Genomic DNA, 21,589 nt, shown 5'->3' with positions numbered 1-21,589 from the left:
TATCATATCATATAATGTCCCTTACCTTATTTTGTTTAGCGATAAAGCAGGATTGTAAAGTACTTCTCAGGAAGAATTGCATGATATTTTCAAAACTAAATCTTTTAAAAAATGTATAATAGAAAGTACTACTTAATCTAAGGCACAGTTACTGCATTAATCACACATTATATTAACATTAGTTTAGTTTACATGAGCTTTAATCTGTGTAGTATTTGAGTCAGTGCCCCACACAAGGGTTGGTATGCAGAATTATATTTTTGATAAACAAAATCAACATGTATCATCTAACTAGATCAACAAAACTGATTAAAGAACAAAAGAATAACCATAGCTTTGAATCTGGACATTTTATATTTGTGAAAATATGAAGGGTTGAATCCTTTGTCACTCTGGCAGAAAGGGCTGGCAGAGGTAGATCTTTCCTGCCTTTCCCCACTGGCCACCAATGAGTGCTGAAAAATCAGTATTGAGGGTTAGAGAGACAGGGCATCTGCAGTGATGTGAAGTTTCTGAACACTTCTCAAGAGCAGCCTTATGTAGAACACATTGCAGTAATATAATCTAGGTGTAACAAGGGCATGCACCACAGTGGCTGGAGCTTTTTGCCCAGTAAAGGCTGCAGCTGGCTAACCAGTCGAAGCTGGTAAAAAGGCATTTCTGGCCACAGCTGCCACCTAATTAACCAGCAGTAGGGCCGAGTTCAAGAGCATCCCCAGACTACAAACCTGTTCCCTCAAGGGGAGTACAATCTCATACAGAACTGGTGATACCCTAAATCCCAGATCAGACCTCCTGCTCACCAGTAGCACTTTCATCTTGTCCAGATTAAGTTCAAGTTTATTAGCCTATATTCACTCCAAAACTGTGTCCAGGCACTGGTTCAGAATTTCTACAGCCTGGGATTAGCTGGAAGTGGGATGTGGGGCAGAGTGTCATCCACATATTGGCAATGGCCAGTGTTCCCTCTAAGCTGAGTTAGTGTGAGCAAGCTCACCGTTTTTTAGCCTCCAAGTCATATATTTTTGTCTTAGCTCAGGAAGGATGGCTCCAGAGCAAGCTAATTTATGCAGTAGCCAAATTGTTCACTCACAACTTTAATGCCAGTAGCTCACAAAGTAGAATTTTTGCTCACAAGACTCCACAGCTTAGAGGGAGCATTGGCAACAACCCAACCCAGATCTCCAGATGACCTCACCCAGCAGTTTCATATAGATGTTAAAAGAACATAGAGGACTTGCAGGACCCCATAGGCCAAAAGAACTGAGCGGCAGTCCCTCGGCACCACCTTAAATGGGAGGTAATATACCTTAAATTTTAGGTTGATAAACATGTAGATTCACGTAGGCCTAGGGTACTACCCACTATATATTTAGTTGTAAAAGTGAAATAAAATTCCTTATTCAAAAAGGATACAATTTATATTTGTTTCCTAATGATATTTTTCTTTATAGGCACTTGCAGGTGTCCCAGGAAGTCAGCCATTATTGCCTAGTGGAATGGATCCAACACGGCAACAAGGTTCTTATATACATATTAGATATTATATGACAATCTGATGTGTTTTTGTTTGTTTCTTAATGTATTCTCCCTTGTTATCATTTTTAGTAGCTGGAATGAGGGGCATTAAATTGGCACTACTGAGGGAAACTAGATGGAATATTTTTCTTATTCTGTGATAAGAAGTGGATAACTCATAGATAGGATAAACAAAAAAAACATTCTGTTTAATGCACTGCTACTCAGTTTAGTTGCTCTGTCTGAATCTTGAGTTTAGATAATTTTATGTTGCTATGTTAATTCTGCATCATGGCATATTCTCATTGTTCTGGATCCTATAGCTTGTAGCCTAATGCTCCACTCAGTAAAGTGTAAAGCCTTCCTCCAGCCGGAGGACCTGTGCTCCAACAGAAGTGACTCTTCTACTAGAAGGCTTCAGACTTTGAGAGCAAAGTGGTGGGATAAAAGGTGGAATTGCTTTGAGTGGCGGGAGTTGGAGGGGGGGATGGTGAAGGCAGGATCCAACCCAATAAAGCTATCGTTCTGAAGAGAAAAGCATTTTTGTCAGTTTGGTTCATGCATGTTTTGTAGAAGGCACCATTTTAGAAGGGGCATGAGGAGAAAAATGCCATTTCTAAGGAGATGCCTTCTACATAAATGGTAAAACCTAATATATAGGTTTTCACTTGTTTTTTAGGACATCCAAATATGGGCGGGCCAATGCAAAGAATGACTCCTCCTAGAGGAATGGTTCCATTAGGACCTCAGGTACATTGCTTGTGGGTTTTGATTCTTACAGTTATGTTGTAATTCCCTTTCTTCTTACTGAAATTCTACTACAGATATGTTGTGATTTCATACAGTTAGATTCAAGTCCAGCAGCACCTTAGAGACCAACAGGTTTTTCAGGGTATAAGCTTTCGAGAGTCAAAGCTCCCTTCATCAGATACAAGTAGAAATGGAGATCTCAGAGTCGTTATATCCCAGTCAGAAGGTGGGATGGGTGTTGTAAAGAAGGAATTTAGGATGCAAAGGTACAGTGCATATTGTAATCAGCTTGGGGGCAGAAAATTAGCATCTGTAGTGAGGTAAGAATCCTGTGTTCCTGTTCAGACCTGGGATGTCCATTGTTCTGAACCTGTGAATGAATTCAAGTTCAGTAATCTTGCATTGTAATCTCCCCTTGAAGTTTCATTCTTCATGGACTGCCACTCTTAAATCTTGGCTTTAGACAACAGATTATTTGGTGTGTTTAGAAAGGTGACTGGAGGCATGTAGATAAGTTTGCTGATCAGTAGAAGAAGAAGAAGAGATTGGATTTATACCCCGCCCTTCACTACCCAAAGGTGTCTCAGAGCGGCTTACAAACTCCTTTCCCTTCCCCTCCCCACAACAGACACCCTGTGAGGTAGGTAGGGCTGAGAGAGCTCTTGACAGAAACTGCTCTTTTTCAAGAACAGCTCATTATCAGAACTACGGCTTGCCCAAGGTCATCCAGCCAGGTGCAAGTGGAGGAGTGGGGAATCAAACCCAATTCTCCCAGATTAGAGTCCGTGCGCTTAACCACTACACCAAACTGGCTCTCTGATTTCTGGTATAAGGTGATTTTTATACCTCCATTATGTATTTATACAATGTTATTTAGAAAGTGTATTTTCTCATGGGTTAGTTCATGGTCAGGTTGATGTTGGGGCGGAGTTGCTGAAGGCCTAGTGAAATTTCTTCAGTGCTTCTTTTCCATGTGTCTAGACGATGAAAATGTTGTCAATAAATCTCAGATACAAGGGCGTGTTAACAGATGGGAGTTGAGGAAACTGTTCCAGGTTAGCCATGAAAATCTTGGCATATTGTGGTATCATGTGGGTGCTCATGGATGTGCCATTAATCTGAAGGAATAAATCTTTACCAAATCTGAAGTAGTGGCAGGTGAGGACAAATTGGCAGAGCTTGGTAGTGTGGTTGGCCGTGGTGCTGTCAGATATGGTGTTCCTAATAGCTTGTAGTCCACCTTCGTGGGGGATGTTGGTGTATAGATACTCAGTATCCATGGTGGCTAAAATAATGTTTCCTGGAAGATTGTTAACAGATTGTACTTTTCTCAGGGTGTCCATGGTGTCTTGCACATAGCTTTGATGGCCTAGGGTCTGAGAATAGTTTTCATGTATCCAGATACCCCTACAGTGATAGTGCCTCTGCCTAAGAAAACAGGATGTCATGGGTTGCCAAGTTTGTGTATTTGGAGCAGAAGACCACCTCTAAACATCTCTTGCCTTGAAAACCCTATGAGGTCACTTTAAGTCAGCTGCAACTTGAGGACAAAAGAAAGAGTAGCCTTGCAACACATCAGGGGATAGGGATGGAGCTGGGCATCTCTCTGTACATAAGGATGTGCAGGTGATGAAAAGCAGGGCTGGTAGTGAATGCCAGCTAAGTTTTGAGCTGGGGTGATTTTGCCCAGAAGGCAGTCCATGTGGATGCCCAGCTCAGCCCACCCTCAAAATCGTCAGTTTATGAAATAAGCAGTGATATATATCAGCCATTTACATGTTGAACACAATTAAATAAATGAACTAACTGAACCTATTCTTGGTTTCTTATGTTGTCATTGGGGGTGGGTGCTGGGCAAGTGAGAATCAAAGCAAATTATGCTTTGTGTTGATTTTGTCCTGGCCCCTAACTGGCTCTATTGGCTGTGGAGAAAACAGCAGCCAATCAAATGAGGGCAGCTGGCCATTTTGCCATGTGGCTTTCTCTCATTTTCAGTCTTCTCCCTGCAGCTGACACACCTGCTCTCCCTGGGGGATAGCAGAGGATTAGCTCACTATATAGGGCTGAGCAGGAACTGGAGGGGGGGAGAGTTTTGGAAATTGACTGTGTTGGGACCCTCTATTACTCCTGCTTTGTGATGTCTTCTGCGGGATGGTGTATTTTCTCATTAAGTAGTCCTCCTGATTTTATAAGTGGTTAGGCCGCAACTAGTCGGCAGGAACAGAGCAGGTTGCTTTGGATAGGTGGCGTTAGTTGGCAAGCAGACATCTACATAACAGGCTGTCACACGCCTTGCAGGTGGGGGTACTGTGAAGGAGCACCCTGGGTGCTTAGCAGCATCTTTTGAACCTAGTAGTAGCATTGCGACATATCAGGAGAGCGGGATGAAGCTGGACACACAGGGTGGTGATAATAGGTTTGGAGCTGGGGTAGATATGTCCAGAAGGCAGTCCATGCGTATACAAACTCAAAATGATCAGCTTATTGACATAAGCCGTAATGTAGATCAGCCATTTACATAAGCTGAATACAGGTAAATAAATAAACTGATTGAACCCACATTTGGTGTTTCATCCTTGGGGGGGGGGAGGTGCCAGGGCAAACAATCCAAGATGCTTGGGTATAACATGCCTGGGAGTGCCTTGGTCACGCATCCATACGTTTTTAAATACTGTACTCCTTTTATAAAAAACCTTGAAAACATAAACATTGATCAAAATGTAGTTACTCTGTTCCCAGCTAACTAGTGTTGCATATCTACAGAATCAAGCCATTGGTGTTTCCTTCACATAACATTAAATCACAATTACGTTTACTATTTCTGGGATAAATACAAAATAAATTTTAAAAAGAAAGATATACGAAGAAGAGAGAGAAGACGAGATTGGATTTATACCCCGCCCTTCACTACCCAAGGGAGTCTCTCAGAGTGGCTTACAAACTTCTTCCCCTCCCCACAACAGACACCCTGTGAGGTTGGTGGATCTGAGAGAGCTCTGACAGAAACTGCTCTTTTTCAAGAACAGCTGTGCAGGACTATGGTTTGCCCAAGGTCATCCAGCAGGTGCAAGTGGAGGAGTGAGGAATCAAACCCGGTTCTCCCAGATTAGAGTTCACGCACTTAACCACTACACCTATAAAGGAAAGAAACAAAATAGAAAAAAGTTCAGCTACTTCTGCTTGTTGATCATTCACAGTCCTTCATGTTATATCTGCCCTTTTTATGTAGCATTTGGATATTATCTATTTTTTTAAAAAAAATCTGAGTATTTACTTGAATTTATGAAATGAGTTGATAATACTTAAGTTCTTGTTCATCAAGTGTAATCAAGAAAGTGATTTAAGTAAGCTTTTCAAGAGAAGAAAATGGAGGAATGTGAATTGTTAGATTTGTAATAGAATACAAATAAATTATGTTGAAAGGAACATTGGACATACTGTAAAGCTGCTATGGGGAAAGGAGTGACTCCCACCAACCAGTTTGGAAACTCCCCAAGCCATAACTAAACACACTTGAATAAACCATTTTAGTAATACCCAAATTAATACAACTAACAGCAGAGATTAAACATGAAAAAAAACACAACATAGAGTCAATTATACAGGAAGTGTTATAGAAGGTAAAAGATTCAGTCATACTAGGGTAGGGTAAGAGGCCCTCCCTTCCTCAGAGAGGAAGGTACATTTCTCACTCTGAGGGGAATGACATCTTATGGGATCATGAGGTGATTGTTATGAAAGAACAAAGAGTCAGTAAAGACTTGCTTTAATGATGGCCAGGTTCCATTATAAAAGGGTATGCATTGAAGCCTTGCACAAGCCCCATTGAGGTCAGTGGAGATTACTTAACAACAATGCTAAGTGAACAGCATCTTAAAAAAAATTCTTAGTGGTTCTTTTGAGTATGAATTTCTGCTTTACATTATGAATTTATTCTTTCACTTTGCCATTAAAATGCAGAGGACATTTTAGCCACCATTGTAAATAATGTTGAAACCAGTTTAATTTTTCTGTATTGCCACAGTGTGTTTATATTTGTGGAAGACTTCTGTAAAATGGCTTGGATCTAATGAACCGCAAGTGGAATTCTGTTCATGGAATATGATTTTTATTCTTTGCCCTGCAGTCCCCTGTGCCACTCAAAAAGCCACTCCTGAGAGGTGGGAGACCCTCTGGAATAGCGTGGTATGTGGCATGATGGGCTGCAGTAATAAATATATCATTTAGCTGGAAAACTCTCATAGTTTACCTATCTGTATGTAAACAGAATATGTATTCTTGGCTATGAAAGGCTGCATAGAATACGTCAATGCATTTTCCGGTAAAGCTAACAAATTCTTGAGTGCTTTAAAAGCGGCCAATGCTGTTTGTTTTCCAAACTTAAACATTACAACACTTTTCAACTATAGCAAATTTACAAGTGTTTATATTGAAACTCTTCAATGAGTCTGTTCAGCAAACCCATGCCATAGCATATGAGGTCAAGTAGTATAGACACATGTAATGTAATTTAGCCTTTTAGATTAGGGTTGCCAGGTCAACTTACCCTGCCAGTGGGAGGTGGGGGGTGGGAGCTTTCTGGAAGTGTGGTGGGTGGGGCCACATTGCCATGTGCAGTGTCACTGATGCGATGACTTCACACGGAAATGACATCGTCACGCTGGGGCTGTTTAATCATGCAGCTTTCTGAACGTGGCAGTCCAGTTGCAAATTTGAATGTCCAAATATACGCAAAGCTCATTTGGCCAAAATGCTAGAGCGTTGCTGTGCGACGTCCCTAACGTGATGAAGTCACTTCCGTGTGATGTTATCATGTCGGCAATATTGTCGCACAAGGTTTGGGGGTGGAGCTTCCCCCACCTGCCAGCTGGCTGGCAGCAGTATGAAGCCCCGAAAATCAGGGAACCCCTATCCAGTCTGGGGGAGTCTGGCAACTCTATTTTAGATCCATTGTTTTGGCCTGGATACTGATCTTTCTTTGCGCAAGAAGAAGGGCTGATTTCTGCCAGTTTCCAGTTTCTGTTGCTGTATGTGACAACCTAAGGTCCAAAGTACACATTCCCTATACCACATGATCACCACAGGGACTTGCAGTGATACAGCAGCTGCAAGTTCCCTGTGGGGATTCAGTTTTGAAATGTTGCAGGGACATGATTCAGATGGGACTGTGGCATAGCAAGAGGAGGGGCTCCTGCCTCCCCCTCTGCCATTGTACTGAATGCTTACACATGCATTCCCCCCCACTCCCTCCTTTCCCCCATCACCTGCCAGCTGGCTGGCAGCAGTATGAAGCCCCGAAAATCAGGGGAACCCCTATCCAGACTGGGGGAGGGGGTCTGGCAACTCTATTTTAGATCCATCGTTTTGACCTGGATACTGATCTTTCTTTGCGCAAGAAGAAGGGCTGATTTCTGCCAGTTTCCAGTTTCTGTTGCTGTATGTGACAACCTAAGGTCCAAAGTACACATTCCCTATACCACATGATCACCACAGGGACTTGCAGTGATACAGCAGCTGCAAGTTCCCTGTGGGGATTCAGTTTTGAAATGTTGCAGGGACATGATTCAGATGGGACTGTGGCATAGCAAGAGGAGGGGCTCCTGCCTCCCCCTCTGCCATTGTACTGAATGCTTACACATGCATTCCCCCCCACTCCCTCCTTTCCCCCATGCCCCCCCCCCAGCACTTCCAAATTGAATTCCAGTGGGAATTTGAATTTAGCATACTGGTTCAAGTCCCAGTGGCAATCATATGGCTATGAAATGTGTAGTTTGGCCCTATGAATAGGGGACCACAAATTGTGGCTGGGCTTCGTAGTTAACTTTTATTTTTTACAAGGATCTGATGATGATGATGATTTAGATTTCTGAATCGCCCATCCCCGCAAGAGGGCTCTGGGCGATTTACAGCATTAAAACAGATAAAATACAACCAGCATGATAAAATTATTACAGTGCATTAATAAAACAATCAATCCAGATGGCGATCAGTCCTTTTTGCCAGTTGGCATGCTCTCTGTGCAGCAGGGTGGGGAAGGGAACGCGGGCCCAAAAGTAAAAAAGGAGGGTGCCAGTTTTAACTGTTGCTGTCCTCAACCAAAAGCCTGATGGAACATCTCTGCCTTATAGGCCCTGTGGAATTGCATCAGATCCCGCAGGGCCCTGATGTTATTTGGCAGAGAGTTCCACCAGGTCGGGGCTAGGACCAAAAATGCCCTAGCACTGGTTGAGGACAGCCAGACCTCCCTAAGGCCGGTGATCACCAGTAAGTTATCAGTTGATCTCAGTGCTCTTCTGGGGACATATTGGAGGAGGCGGTCCCAAAGGTGGGTCCTTGACCGCTCAAGGCCTTAAAAGTCAACACGAATACCTTGAACCTGACTTGGTACTCCACCGGTAACCAATATAGCTGGTGCAGCACAGGTTGTATATGTGCTGTCCGTGGCGTTCCCGCCAGGACTCGCACTGCCACATTCTGAATCAGTTGCAGCTTCCGAGTCAGTCTCATGGGCAGGCCAGCATAGAGCAAGTTACAGTAGTCAAGTCTGGAGGTGACTGTTACATGGGTTACTGTGGCCAGGGAAGGGGCCAAAGGAAAGGAGCCAGCAGCTCTGCCTGGCGTAGCTGGTAAGATGCCAGTCTGGCAGCATTGGTGACCTGTGCCTCCATAGACATGGAAGCATCCAAGATCACACCCAGGCTCCTGACAGAGTGCATTGGTGTTAATGGCACCCTGTCAAAGGCTGGAGGCTGAAACCCCAGTCCCGGAGCCCTCCTCCCCAGCCACTGAACCTCCGTCTTCCCCGGATTCAGTCTCAGCCTGCTCTTCCTTAACCATCCCACCACGGCCTCCAAACCCTCAGCCAGATTTTGTGGAGCAGTAGCTGGGTGGCCGTCCAACAGCAGATATAACTGGGTGTCATCTGCATATTGATGACACCCAAGTCCGAAACTCCAGGCCAGCTGGGCGAGGAGGCACATGTAGATGTTCAGTATAAGGCGGAGTCATGTGTTCCCATGTAATTGCTGACACTAAAGCAGAGGCATTAAGTATTTTTTATAGTTTTGCTGAGCTTTTTCCAAGCTTTTGAAACACTAACAGGGCAGGGGATCCAGGGGCTCTCCCTGGGTTTTTGAGCTCCTGCCCCCATATGGAAGTTGCTGATGTCATATGGAAATGACATCAGTGACACTCTGGTTATGGGGCAAAACTCTATGGTTTGAGGGTGATTTTTACCAGTTTTTGCCCCAAAAAACAGTGTCTTTTACCATAGAGTTTTGCCCCCAAAACAGTGTAACTGTGAGACATTGCCAACGTGATGATGTCACTTCCGTGTGATGTCATCACATCACGGCACTCCACCCCACTCCTGAAAAGTCCCTCTCCCTCCCCCCACCAGGACGATATCAGACCTGGCAACCCTAAACATAAAGGGCCCCCCTAAACAGCTGCAGCACTGATAGAAGTGGCTTTTGAGGCACAGAATAAACTCCACTGAAATGATATGTAAAAATCAGTCACAGGATTGTGAAGCTCTTAAAAGCACAGTGCAGCAAATTCCTTTTCCTTAAAAGGCCAAGTTGAAAAACATTCTCACCACTGGTGAGTGCTTTTTGTGGAACACTTCATAACAGCTGTTTCAACACACATTTTGGCTTTGTAGGGAACATGGCATTGGATTATTTATAGGCACTCCAATACAATTTCATATTCTTTAAATAATTTTAGTACTCATTGCTATTTATTAAAGAAGCATAGAAGTAATCATTTCTTATAGATGGAAAATATCCACAGCACTCTGCAGCTGAAATTATTAAAATGTTATGTTAATTAAGACAGACTTTAAAAATTATTCATCTGAATCTGCCAGTATGGAATCCCATCTAATATTTTTTTAGAATCCTGAGTGATCTTCCATGAAATGACTATTAAATAATCTTCAGGAATTAAACATGGTTACCGTAGCTCCATTGTTGAGATAATAAGACTGTTAGTAAATGCTAAATAGATTCATTCTTCAGAGACAGTAGAAGAATAATTGTTTTGAAAAAGGCAAGCAACTCAAATTCTGAAAATGAATGGCAATGCCCTATCCAATCAGCAGATGTGTAGGGATATTAACTTGCTGTCCTTTCTTTCCCCCCTCCTCTTTGGTTTTGTTTTTTTGTTTTGTGGTAGTCTGACCCTTGGTTATCATTGCAGAACTATGGAGGTGCAATGAGACCCCCACTGAATGCTTTAGGTGGCCCTGGAATGCCTGGAATGAACATGTAAGCAAAATAATGTACTATTATAACACTTATCATGAGATAATCTTTCTCTTTTAGATTAAAGCTAACAGCAGTGATGTATGTAGAATGTTATTTGATAAACTGCTTAACATGAGTAATTTTTGCTCTTCATCTGGTGCAAGATTTTATACTCCAAGATCCAGAACTTGTTGATTATAAATCAAGATTCCCTGCTGGAAAACGGCATTGGAATTCAATTTAATAATGTTTTTTCTGTTGTGATGTATTTAAAATTCTCATTCATACCTAATAAGGCAGTACAAGGAAGCTCAGTGTTTTGCCAGTAGAGATAACTCTGTCTCTAAAATACTTAAGCTGAATTTTCTTTCCTCACTGGTTTTATGGTGGTGTTAGTTTTAATAATTAGTAAAATAGCTGTATCTTTGCAACCTGTAGTACTATTTGTATATTTTGTTGGGGTTTTTTGTTCTTTCTAGATGGTATCTCATTTGTTTTTGTTTTTTTGTTTTTGCAAGACATGATATTTGAACCTTACCCACTATATGTAAATGTGTAGCATTTAAAGTATGAAAAGTTATATGCAGAGATGCCATGTTTGAGATATGGGTGATAGAGATACAGAAGATGACCTTCTGAAATACACAATCTTCCATGATTAGTGCTAAATTTAGATAAGCCAGCCTAAGTCAAATGGGTAAGCAGAGGTCCACCTCTCTGCCTGTACAATTCTTTATACAATATGGCATCCTTCCCATGGAAGAAGCCATTGTCCAGATTCTATGATGGCTATTTTCTCATTTGGCAGGCTATGCTGACATGTAAATTGGGCTGGGTGGGTGCAAGATTCAAGCAATCAGAGGCGTGGTCATAATACTGTTTCCAGTGGAACGTATGCTCACCCTGCTTATGGTTGGCTATTGAGGAGCCAGCACCAGAGCTAAATTTTGTCTCCGTGAGAAAACAAGTGGAGAATCTGCTCATATCATAGTCTCCATTTTAGATGCAATTGAACAAGATAACCTGAACATGGCCCACTCAGGTTCAGGTTATCTACCCTATTTGCCTTATAAAATTTAGATGCTATCTCTCCAGAAATCTGCTCAAAAGTAAATTACACAGTTATTTTTAAAAAATGAGTGTAAAAAGTTTTTCATAACATCTAAATACAATTAAATAATAAAAGTCACCATAACTGTTTAATATAAAAACAAACCTTGGGTATAAAAACAAAATAAAACATTAAGCACCCTAAAATCATATCCATAAATAGCTCTTAGGTTAGAAGATTGCTTTGAAAAATGGACCCCTTCAGTTAACAGCTGGTTAAAGAGAAATGATTTGGAATACTGCCCAAAGGATAACAGACAAGAGACAAGCCACAAAGGGAGAAGGCATTTTAGAGGTAATGTGCCACCAATGGAAACAGCCCTGTATCTGGCTGCCACCCACTTCATCTCTGAAAGCAGGGACACACATAGAACAGGGCCTTGGAAGAGGATCTTAACTGGTGGGCTGGGCAGTACAGGAGGAAACTGCCTCTCAAGTTTCCCAGCCCTATGCCATTTCAGGCCTAAAGCTGGGAACCAGTATTTTGAATTGTGACCAGAACCAAGTAGGCAGCCAGTGCAGATCTTTCTCCACCATACCCTGTGTACAGCCCCCAACAATAGCTTGGCCATAACATTTTGGACCAGTTAAAGTTTCCAGATCATTTTAAAAGTCACCTTCCCTTTTGTCTATCCTTGATAGTATCAGGGCATTGATAGTTGTGAAAAGATCACACTTTTATGTGGAACAGGCATAGCTGTTAAAAGGTACAGTGTCCCAGAGAAGAGACTTGAGCCTCCAATTGTAGGCCAAGATTCAGCAGCATCCCCTGTTACAAACCTGCTCCATCAAGGAGAGTATAATTCTCCCAAACCAGCTGACTTCTCAGTCCTTGAGCAGCTTTGTCATTGACCAGCAGCACCTCCTTCTTATCTAGAGTGAACTTCAGTTTATTGTCCCTCATCCGTCCTCGTACTTCTCAGGCATCTGTTCAGGACTTCCACAGACCCTTCCACCTTCAGCTGTCAGGAAGCTGCCATATACATAGAGCTGGGTGGTGCCTTACTGCAAACCTCTGAATGATCTCTCCCAGCGGTATCATCTATATATGTTAAACAAATGAGTTGAACTCTGTAGAGACCCCACAGTATATAAATACCATGGGGCTGAGCAGCAGTCCCTTGGAACCACCTTCTGGAATCAGCTAGCCAGGTAAGAGCAGAACCACTCCCTTCCCAACCCCCTCCCATCCAGCCAGCTTCTTTGGAAGGATACTGTGATGGATGCTATGAACAGGTCCAGAAGAATCAACAGAAATGTGCATACTTTTTCACTTCCAGCAAAGATAACTGGTCAGAGCAATTAAGGCCATTTCTGTCCTGTAGCCTGGCCTGAATCCTATTTACAATGTTTCTAGATAATAAGTCTTCTCCAAGACTGCCTGAAACTGTTTTGTCACCATCTGCTTAAGAGCCTTGCCCAAATGGAATCTTGGCCATGAGGCAGTAATTATTTAGTTCATTCAGAGGCAGAAATCTCTGATATTCCCAGGTATGCTTTTACCCGCTCCAGTAGAACTGAAGCCGGCCTGCTTGTCCCATTTCTGTCCTTGTTTCTGCAGCAAGTTGACTTTTGTCTACTGCTTTTTCTTGTTACTACTGTTGAATCTCTCATTATTTAAATCACAAGGATATTTCCTTTTCTGGGAAAGTGGGTTTCACTTTCAGAGATACTTCTGGTTTTAAAAAAAAGAAGTCAAAGGCCAGGCTTTTCTCTTTCAACTACATAGCTTTTCCTATGGCAGTACTTTGGAAGGTTTATCATAGAGCCAGGTATCTCTATATGGGAAACCGTGCAAATAAGCTAAACGAAAAAGCAGTTGTTATTCCCTAGTATTAGGCTTGCCAGGTTTGGGCTGGAAAATACCTGGAGACTTTGGGGGTAGAGCCAGGAGAGGGTGGGGTTTAGGGAGAAAAGGGGCCTCAGCACAGTACAATGCCACAGAGTCCACCTTTAAAAGCAGCCATTTTCTCCAGGGGAGCTGATCTCTGTCAGCTGGTGATCAGTTGTAAAAGTGGGAGATCCCCAGGCCCCACCTAATATACAGCTGCAAGAACTTATACTTTCACTTCATCAACCACTAAGCTAAAATGAAGGTATTTGAATTAGAGAAAGCACAAATCAATGAAACATCAAATAATCTTGTGACATGTTGAAGACTTAACAGTGCAAAGCAGTCTATAGCTATTCTAGTCTAAAATCTTTCATTTCAGTGGGTTTAGGCTGGATAAATTCTGTGTATATTCTGTAACAAATGCACTGTAGCATGGGATTTTGAGACACTATTAATGTTTCTAGTTAGATTGAACTGAACAGTGCTAAATATTTCTTGTTTTTATAACAGTTATAGACTGAGAATGGATAGGTGTGAATTTACACAAGAGAAAACTAATGTGCTTATTTAGATCTCATATTTAGTAAAAATACAAAGATACTTCAAATTAAATTATCACGTGATCTTTTATATTTTAGGGGTCCAGGAGGTGGTAGACCTTGGCCGAACCCCACAAATGCTAATTCTGTGAGTAAATATTGAACTTCTGTTATGGTTATGCCCCTTTAAAAAGTGAGTAAAAAAAATAACAGCATGTGAGTGGGTTGCTCACGTTACAACTTAATCAGCATGGGAGAGTACTACACTGGATTTTTCCTTGTGTGAGCAGAAGTTTTCTTTCACTATGCGAATCTTTTTTCTTTGATTATCATATTCATAATTCAATATTATAAAATGGTATTTTAGCAACCATAATTGCTGACATGGACAAATGTCATTTAAGAAAATCTTAAGGTTAATATTTTATTAGATTTAGCCATTTGAAATAAGGGTACAGTTAAATGTACGATTCCTTTCTCTTTAGAAGATGATTTTTAGAATTGTAGGCAATAAGTTTTGATAGGATCCTTTTTCATTGGCTTACTGTTTTCTTTTGTCTTTTAGATACCATACTCTTCTGCATCACCAGGGAATTATGTAGTGAGTATACTTCTCTGTGTGTGGGTGGGTGGATGTGTGTTTTTATTCATTAGCATAGATGTTACAACTTATTTAGGTTAAGAAATGGATGTCCAGATGTTACAGAAAAGCCCACGTGTATTGGTTGAGAAGTGAATGTCTGATCTGTTTTGTGTCATTGTGTCTGCAATCTATCTGTAGCACATATGTTGAGGTTCATTAGGAGAACAGTTAACAGTCTGGCCAAAATTGCCCTGAATGCTGTGTTTTACTTTAGCATATGTTCTCTAACTGGTACAATGCATAGATAGGCTTCAGTAATAATGAAGTAAAGTCAGCTGTTTCAAGGGACAGAGTAATGGAATGCAGTAATTTGGAAACTGCATTTTGAAGGGCCCCTAAATAATCTAAAACTAGCATTACCAATATATTTTCAGGAAATATTTTACTTTATTGTTATTCAATTACCTGAAGACAACATACCTGAAGACTGTTCAGGACACTTTGCCCCTTGCATTTTTTTATTTAAACACTACTTGTTTTCCTCAAATTGAATGGCCCTCAGAATTTGAACCCCATGACAATCAAAGGAAGAACTTCTTAAGGTGAAAATGAACTATTGTTAAAAAACTGTGACAGTGAAAACTTTACAACCAGTAATTTCAGTGTGATAATGCAAGTGCAACAATGCATTCACAGAAATGGTGGTCACATGCAGCTGCCTAATCCAATCTGGGATGTACATTTGACATTCTGCTCCCAAATTACATTTTATCCAATCAATGCGTGATTGCAGAGTAAGTGGCTAAACTTTCGCATTGTCTTTTCCCTGATGTTGAATAACTTGGCACCACATGCAGGACACCAGGCATTAGTGCTCCTCTCAAGACTGAATGTAGCTCCAGAGTTGTGGGAAAGGGGTATAATTTTCCCATTATCTATTTATTTGGAAATTTTAAATCTGCTTTTCTCTAATGAATGCAGACTAAAAGTGGTATATTAAAGAAACACTGAAAACCATCAGCACCACAAATAATTAAACTTGGGTTACTTAACCAAGGACTAATCCCTGAGGGGAGTTGAGCAACTGATAACAGCTCTGCCCCTGATGGCCATTCTTCTCCTGACAAGGCAGGCCATGCTTCCCCACCCCCATCCCAAACAAGGAATTATACTTGAGAAGGGAGAATACTGTTTCTTTACTTATTCCTCAGAGTCTGAAAGCATTATTTGGTTTGGGAAACAGATGTAGAAAAGCAGACTATAATGTATCCATACATACTTAAAATATTGGTATTACTTTAGAAAATGTTACACACTGCCTTTTTTATTGAATTAATGTTCAAATAGAAACAATGCCCTGTCAGGTTTTGATGTCACTTCTAGATTTTACTGTAGCTGCAAATGATGAAGCGGTTGGGGCTAAAAAAATTAGAAATATTTAATTAAAATAATAGCTTAATAATAATGTCATTCTGTTTTGATGGTTAACACATTAACAACACAAAAAGACAATTAAAAAGAAAAGGAAAATATGCATTTGATTTTAATTAAATGTGTTGTAGATCAACCTCATCTTCAGTGCATTAGCTGTAGCTGTACATATCTTTATTCAGACATACAACACTGATGATTCAGCATTGCAAATATTAATCCTCGTTCATTTATTAACTGGAGTTGTTTGATATAATCATTGAAAAGCTTGTAAGAACTTGGTTAATGTTGTATGAACAAACTTTTTGAATACTGTTTTTTGTGGCCATGTGCTTTTTATGCTATTACACTGGAAAGAAAGAGGGGCTCCATGGAACCCATACAGAGCCTCCTGCTTGGAACATTGGACCTACCCAGGGCCGGCTCGCTCACTAGGCCAACTAAGCATTTGCCAAGAGTGCGCCGGCCCTTAGGGGCGCCAAACTGCACCCACCCCCCTGCCAAAAGCCCTGCATCTCCCTGACCGACCGGGTAACCACCGCTGCTGCCTCTTTGGCCGGCTAACTTCAGTGTCAGCTGGGGGGCAGGGAGACGGTGGGCCTGGCGCACGGGCACATGGGCTCCTGGGCAGGCAGAGGAGATGCACCGCCTCCCCCTGCTTCCCCATGGGGCCTCTGCTGGGCTCCTGCAGGTTGGGGGGGCTCTGCCGAAGCAACCGCCCAGTGACTCTTAAGCGCCCAGCAAAGAAAAAACTGCGCGAGGCAGGGAGGGCTGCATTTTTAGGGAGGCCAAAGAGGAAGGCGAGGGCCACTTCCTCGCATGCACCTCCCCCCATCATGCCTACCCCCAACCCGGCGCCAGGGAGTTCTGAAACGGAGGACTCCGTGCCTAACACAATCGGAAGCACAGGAGTCTTTGCCAAACCTAAGTACCGAAAAGGATAAGCACCAGTCTCCAGAACAGCCTGCACCTGAAACCGATCAGGCGGTGCCTGGCCCCAACAGCACGCCACCCGATTCTCCGCCACCTCTCAACCGGCTGAGGGATCAGAGACGCCGGGACTTGGCAACCAGACACAAAGAGGCACACTTGCACAGTTGGAGATCAATAAGCCCGGAGTTCTAGCGGGATCAAGGACTTCGCGAGGCAGTGCTAATGAGGCACTAATGAGTTAGCAACCCAGCGAGCTATTTGAATAGGTCGCTGACTGCTGGCTAATCGTGCTGGCAAACTGGTCCGAAGGAACTCTGTACCCCTGACTCTGTTCCTGGTATCCGGCTACTGACTGATTTCCTGGCTCCTGACTCCAGTCCACGTTTTGACGACTCCCTGGCTCTTGATCCTCGGCTCTGCACCCTGACTTTGATGCTTGCTTATCTGGACTCTGACTCTCGGTAACGCTCTGACTACAGCCTGGCTTTATGTATTGGGACTGTTGCTCTGGTTATTTTGCTCTCTCTCGCTCTCTGGCTTCACTCTCAGACTGGACTGTGTACTCCCCCTCTCTGCCTTGCCCCACTGGCCCTGTCGTGACACCCCCCAGGCAGGCAGCCTCCAGGCTCAGCTGCAGCACCCCTCCTGCAAAATGCCCAGCGAGAGGACGGGCCCCTCCCTCCTGTAGTTTGAACTGGACCCGAGATTACCCCCTTTTGCACAGCTGGAAAATGCCCACAAAGGCTGCTTCCCGCGGGGGTCAGGGTCGTCGTCAGGGCTCTGCTTGGCAGCCCCATCCGGTGGCCATCCCCTGAGCGCCCAGCCCCCCCTCCCAGTTTTGATCTGAGGCCCTCTCTACAAAGCACAGGAGACAGCCCCTCCCCTCCTGGGAAGGAAGTGTTTGTAGGTCAGGGATGATTCACAACAGGCTCCTTATTGCTTGCTAGCTCACCCGGGGCACGGCGTGCCTTAACTCCTGCGCTGATCTCGGTTCCCTCCCTCCTTCCCTCCCTCCTGATCAACTTGGGCATCTCACAGGCAACCGCTGCCTCTGTAGCCACACGCATGCACAGCGAGAGGCCAGGCAGCCAGAGAGACCCAAGTAGTCTGGAGTCCCTCCGGGAGTAAGTAAAGAGGCTTGGCTGGCCAGCAAGGCAGAAAGGGGGGGTGCTTCCTTTTGCGGTGAGGGGGGGCACCACAAGGCAGCCTCACCTGGGGTGGCGCCACAAGCTAGCCTCGCCTAATGTGCAAAAACACCTCAGGCCGGCCCTGGACCTACCTGCCTGGAATATTGGACCTACCGTAAAGGTTTCTACTATTTGAGAAAGAGGCTGTTTGGGTATTCCTTTTCCCAACTCCAATGTGTATCTTGCCAGAATCACTGGTACAAGGAACTGGATGTTAAGAGTAAGGTGTTAACTTTCAGCTACAAGAGATCTTTTATCTTAAGTTCAACAGAAACAATATCCCATTTAAAAGGAACCAGAAAAACCCAAATACCATTCAGCTACTTCATTGTAGCTATGCAACAATCAAGATTTTAAGGCAACAAGAGTCATTCCTTCATTTCAACTTCTGAGCACAGCTTCCTCCACTCGTTGCTCAACCAAGAGAGCTAGCACCTATATTGTCATAAAAGACCTGAATTCTAAAAGATTAATTCTCCATTAGTTTTTCAACCAAGAGAACTAGTAAATAAATAAATTCTAACACATCTTACCTCAGTGCTGTTTACATACAACATTACAATCATTTCACCAGTTTTCAAGAGCAGTGTGACAATAGAATGAGTTGGCCACGTCTCATCTAATTGGAGCAGTCAGGTAGGGGGGTATTACACTAGCATTCTTTAGACTCACTCATAAGAGGACGCAGGTAGAGAATAACCTGAAAAAGAACAAAGAGAGTGAAAAAGAGGCCAGAGGCCTTCTCTGGAGCCCTGCTCTTACTTTTTATACCTTTATCAAAGTATCCTCCCTGCTGTACCATGGACTGACTAGACAAACATCAGAACAATTATTTGGGTCAAATTTGTTATACGGCTAGTTCTGGATCTTTACCAGCTTGAAGTCAAGGTTTTCCAAGTACCTAAGATCACTCAGCTGAAGTTCCATCACAGGGAATCATTGGGTGTCCATAAGAACATAACAGAAGCCAATGTTGGATCAAGCCAATGGAACATAACAGAAGCCAATGTTGGATCAAGCCAATGGTCCATCCAGTCCAACACTCTGTCACACAGTGGCCAAAAATACCAGGTGCCATCAGGAGGTCCAGCAGTGGGGCCAGGACACTAGAAGCCCTCCACTGTTGCCCTCCCCCCAAGCACCAAGAATACAGAGCATCACTTGCCCCAGAGTTTCTATCTATACCTTGTGCCTAATAGCCACCGATGGACCTCTGCTCCATATGCTTATCTAATTCCCTCTTGAAGCCATCCATGCTTGTAGCCGCCGCCACCTCCTGTGGCAGTGAATTCCATGTGTTAATCCCTCTTTGGGTAAAGAAGTACTTCCTTTATCTTTTCTAACCCGACCGCTCAGCAATTTCATGAAGTGCCCACGAGTTCTTGTATTGTGAGAAAGGGAGAAAAGTACCTCTTTCTCTACCTCATCTGAACCCAGGACTTGGACATGGTTCTTGTTATCAGACATTGTGTCATTAGAAGGAAACATGCAATTTCCAAGTGAATTTTCCTAATTCAGTATTGTTTTGAACACTAGGTCATGTTAAGCAGTCCTTATAGTCCAAACTAGCCCAATCTTGTCAGAGCTCAGAAGCTAAGCAGGTTTAGATCACCAAGGAAGATCAGGGCTGCTGTGCAGAGGAGAACAATGGCAAACTACCTTTCTCATTTCTTGCCTTGAAAACCCCATAAGGTCGAACTTCATAGAGGTCACCATGAGGTTACCATTGCAACTGGACAGCACACTTTACCTTTTTGCCCTGATCTGGATGGCCCATGATGGCCTGATCTCATCAGATCTTGGTAGCTAAGTAGGGTTGGCCCTAGTTCATACTTGGATGGAAGACCAAGGAAGTCCAGGGTTAGCGTGCAGAGGCAGGCAATGGCAACCCACCTCTGAATGTCTCTTGCCTTGAAAACCCTATAACGTTGCCACAAGTCAACTGCAACTTGACAGCACCTTACAAAAGTCATGTTGACTTCTTTTGGCACCCCAAAAACTTCACAAACATATTAAGACATTTTAGATGAGTATAGCCCCCAATCCCCATTTTTTTGGGGAACTGTAATGAATATTGACCTAAACGGAATCTATGGCTGCAATCTCCAGGAGGCATTCTGTGTTCTATGGCATCTAGAGCACATTAGGTTTATTACCTGACAGTAAGAGATCAGCAATTTTAGGAAGTCTGCTGTTCTTTCTAGTCTGATGAGATCATCTATTAAGGATAATTCCTTATGCAGCCATGTAACAGAGGCATTGTGTACCTTTTTTCCTATACATGGAGTCTTTGAGTCCAATTGAGTTCTTTGGGTAATATCACCCAGGAAGTTAAGCTAGCCATGGGGGCATCCACTACTGGAATCTTGTGTAACTAGACAGTTTTGGAGGAAAATACAGTGTATGCCCAAAATGTAAGCACTAGCTAGAAGTTTCAGGGGGGCCCCCATTCCTCCATAAGTCCTTCTGTAAAAAACTGTGGAAAGGAGAATGTGGAACCGTAATTTTCTGCCTTAGGAAGAAGGGGCATCTTCATTATTAGGCACTTTTGGCAATTCTGCCCTAGAGGTAGAGTTTGAGGATATTTAAGAGTCTGCATAAGAAGCTCCTCTTATAAGAAAATTTCATGAGATGGAGGGAGCTTGTTGGGGAAGCTCCTCTTCAGACAAGTTGGTTTCTTCCTTATCTGAGTTATGTCAACAGCTATTTAATTTAATAGTGTTTATGAAGGATAAGAAGAGCATAAGTCTTCCTGGGTGAATTTTCTATGTGCTGTAACCCCAGAAGGCCATGTCTTTTGTGCTGGGCCTCTTGAAAGATATCAAGGCTCAGTTTGTTGGACCAACAAAAGGCTTTGCAATATACATACCAAAAAAACAAACAAACATGGCCGACTAAACTAATCAGAGACCGTATTCTGAGAGCAACCCAGGATAGGACATTGAATCAAACATTTAAAACACTTTTCCTTTAAAGCTTAAATTTAACTGTCTAGAAACAGTACCCCCGATCATCCCATAACAAAAGTCTCAAAGGCACAATTCAGAGTCCTTCAGCCTTTACTTCTCCTTTCCCCTTCTCTTCCGCAGCTTGTGAGGACTTTTTGGGGCTGCTGCCCCTTGCTCTGACAGAGAGTCCTCTCCGGAAGAGCCAGAGTCTAGCTCGCCGCTGGACTTGCTGTCCTCTTCTTTTTTCCCGGCCTCTGGCCTTCCCAGCTGAACCCTTAGAAATTCTTGAGCTTCTTGAGTCAATCTTTTCTTTTTTGTCTTTAATCTTGAAAGTGACGCGTTCTGGAAATAGCCATTTATATCCAATTGAGCTTGTCTGAAGAAAAAGTACAAGTTCTTTGTATTTCTTTCTCCGTTGTCTTACTTCAAATGGAATATCCTTTAGCATTCTGATGGTATTTTCCCCCGCTTTCAGGGGTGTTCCAGCAACCGCTTTCAGGATTGCAT

At 43.0% G+C, this 21,589-nt stretch overlaps 1 protein-coding gene across 2 annotated transcripts in view; it reads left to right on the top strand.

Annotated features, from left to right (window-relative positions):
• The window catches only part of SSBP2 (single-stranded DNA binding protein 2), a 180,922-nt gene that overhangs the window by 131,139 nt on the left and 28,194 nt on the right, over nt 1–21,589 (top strand). For both annotated transcript variants that reach the window (XM_015423307.1, XM_015423299.1), the window contains 5 exons: nt 1,455–1,521; nt 2,198–2,268; nt 10,471–10,538; nt 14,100–14,148; nt 14,566–14,601. In XM_015423307.1, coding sequence (XP_015278793.1) covers nt 1,455–1,521; nt 2,198–2,268; nt 10,471–10,538; nt 14,100–14,148; nt 14,566–14,601 — 291 coding nt within the window. The remainder of the gene's footprint in view (nt 1–1,454; nt 1,522–2,197; nt 2,269–10,470; nt 10,539–14,099; nt 14,149–14,565; nt 14,602–21,589) is intronic.

This window comes from Gekko japonicus, unplaced genomic scaffold (genome assembly GCF_001447785.1).
Source record: "Gekko japonicus isolate JY-2015 unplaced genomic scaffold, Gekko_japonicus_V1.1 scaffold1376, whole genome shotgun sequence".
Lineage (NCBI taxonomy): Eukaryota > Metazoa > Chordata > Lepidosauria > Squamata > Gekkonidae > Gekko > Gekko japonicus.
The sequence above is the reverse complement of the archived record's forward strand: the minus strand, read 5'-3'. Positions and strand labels throughout refer to the sequence as shown.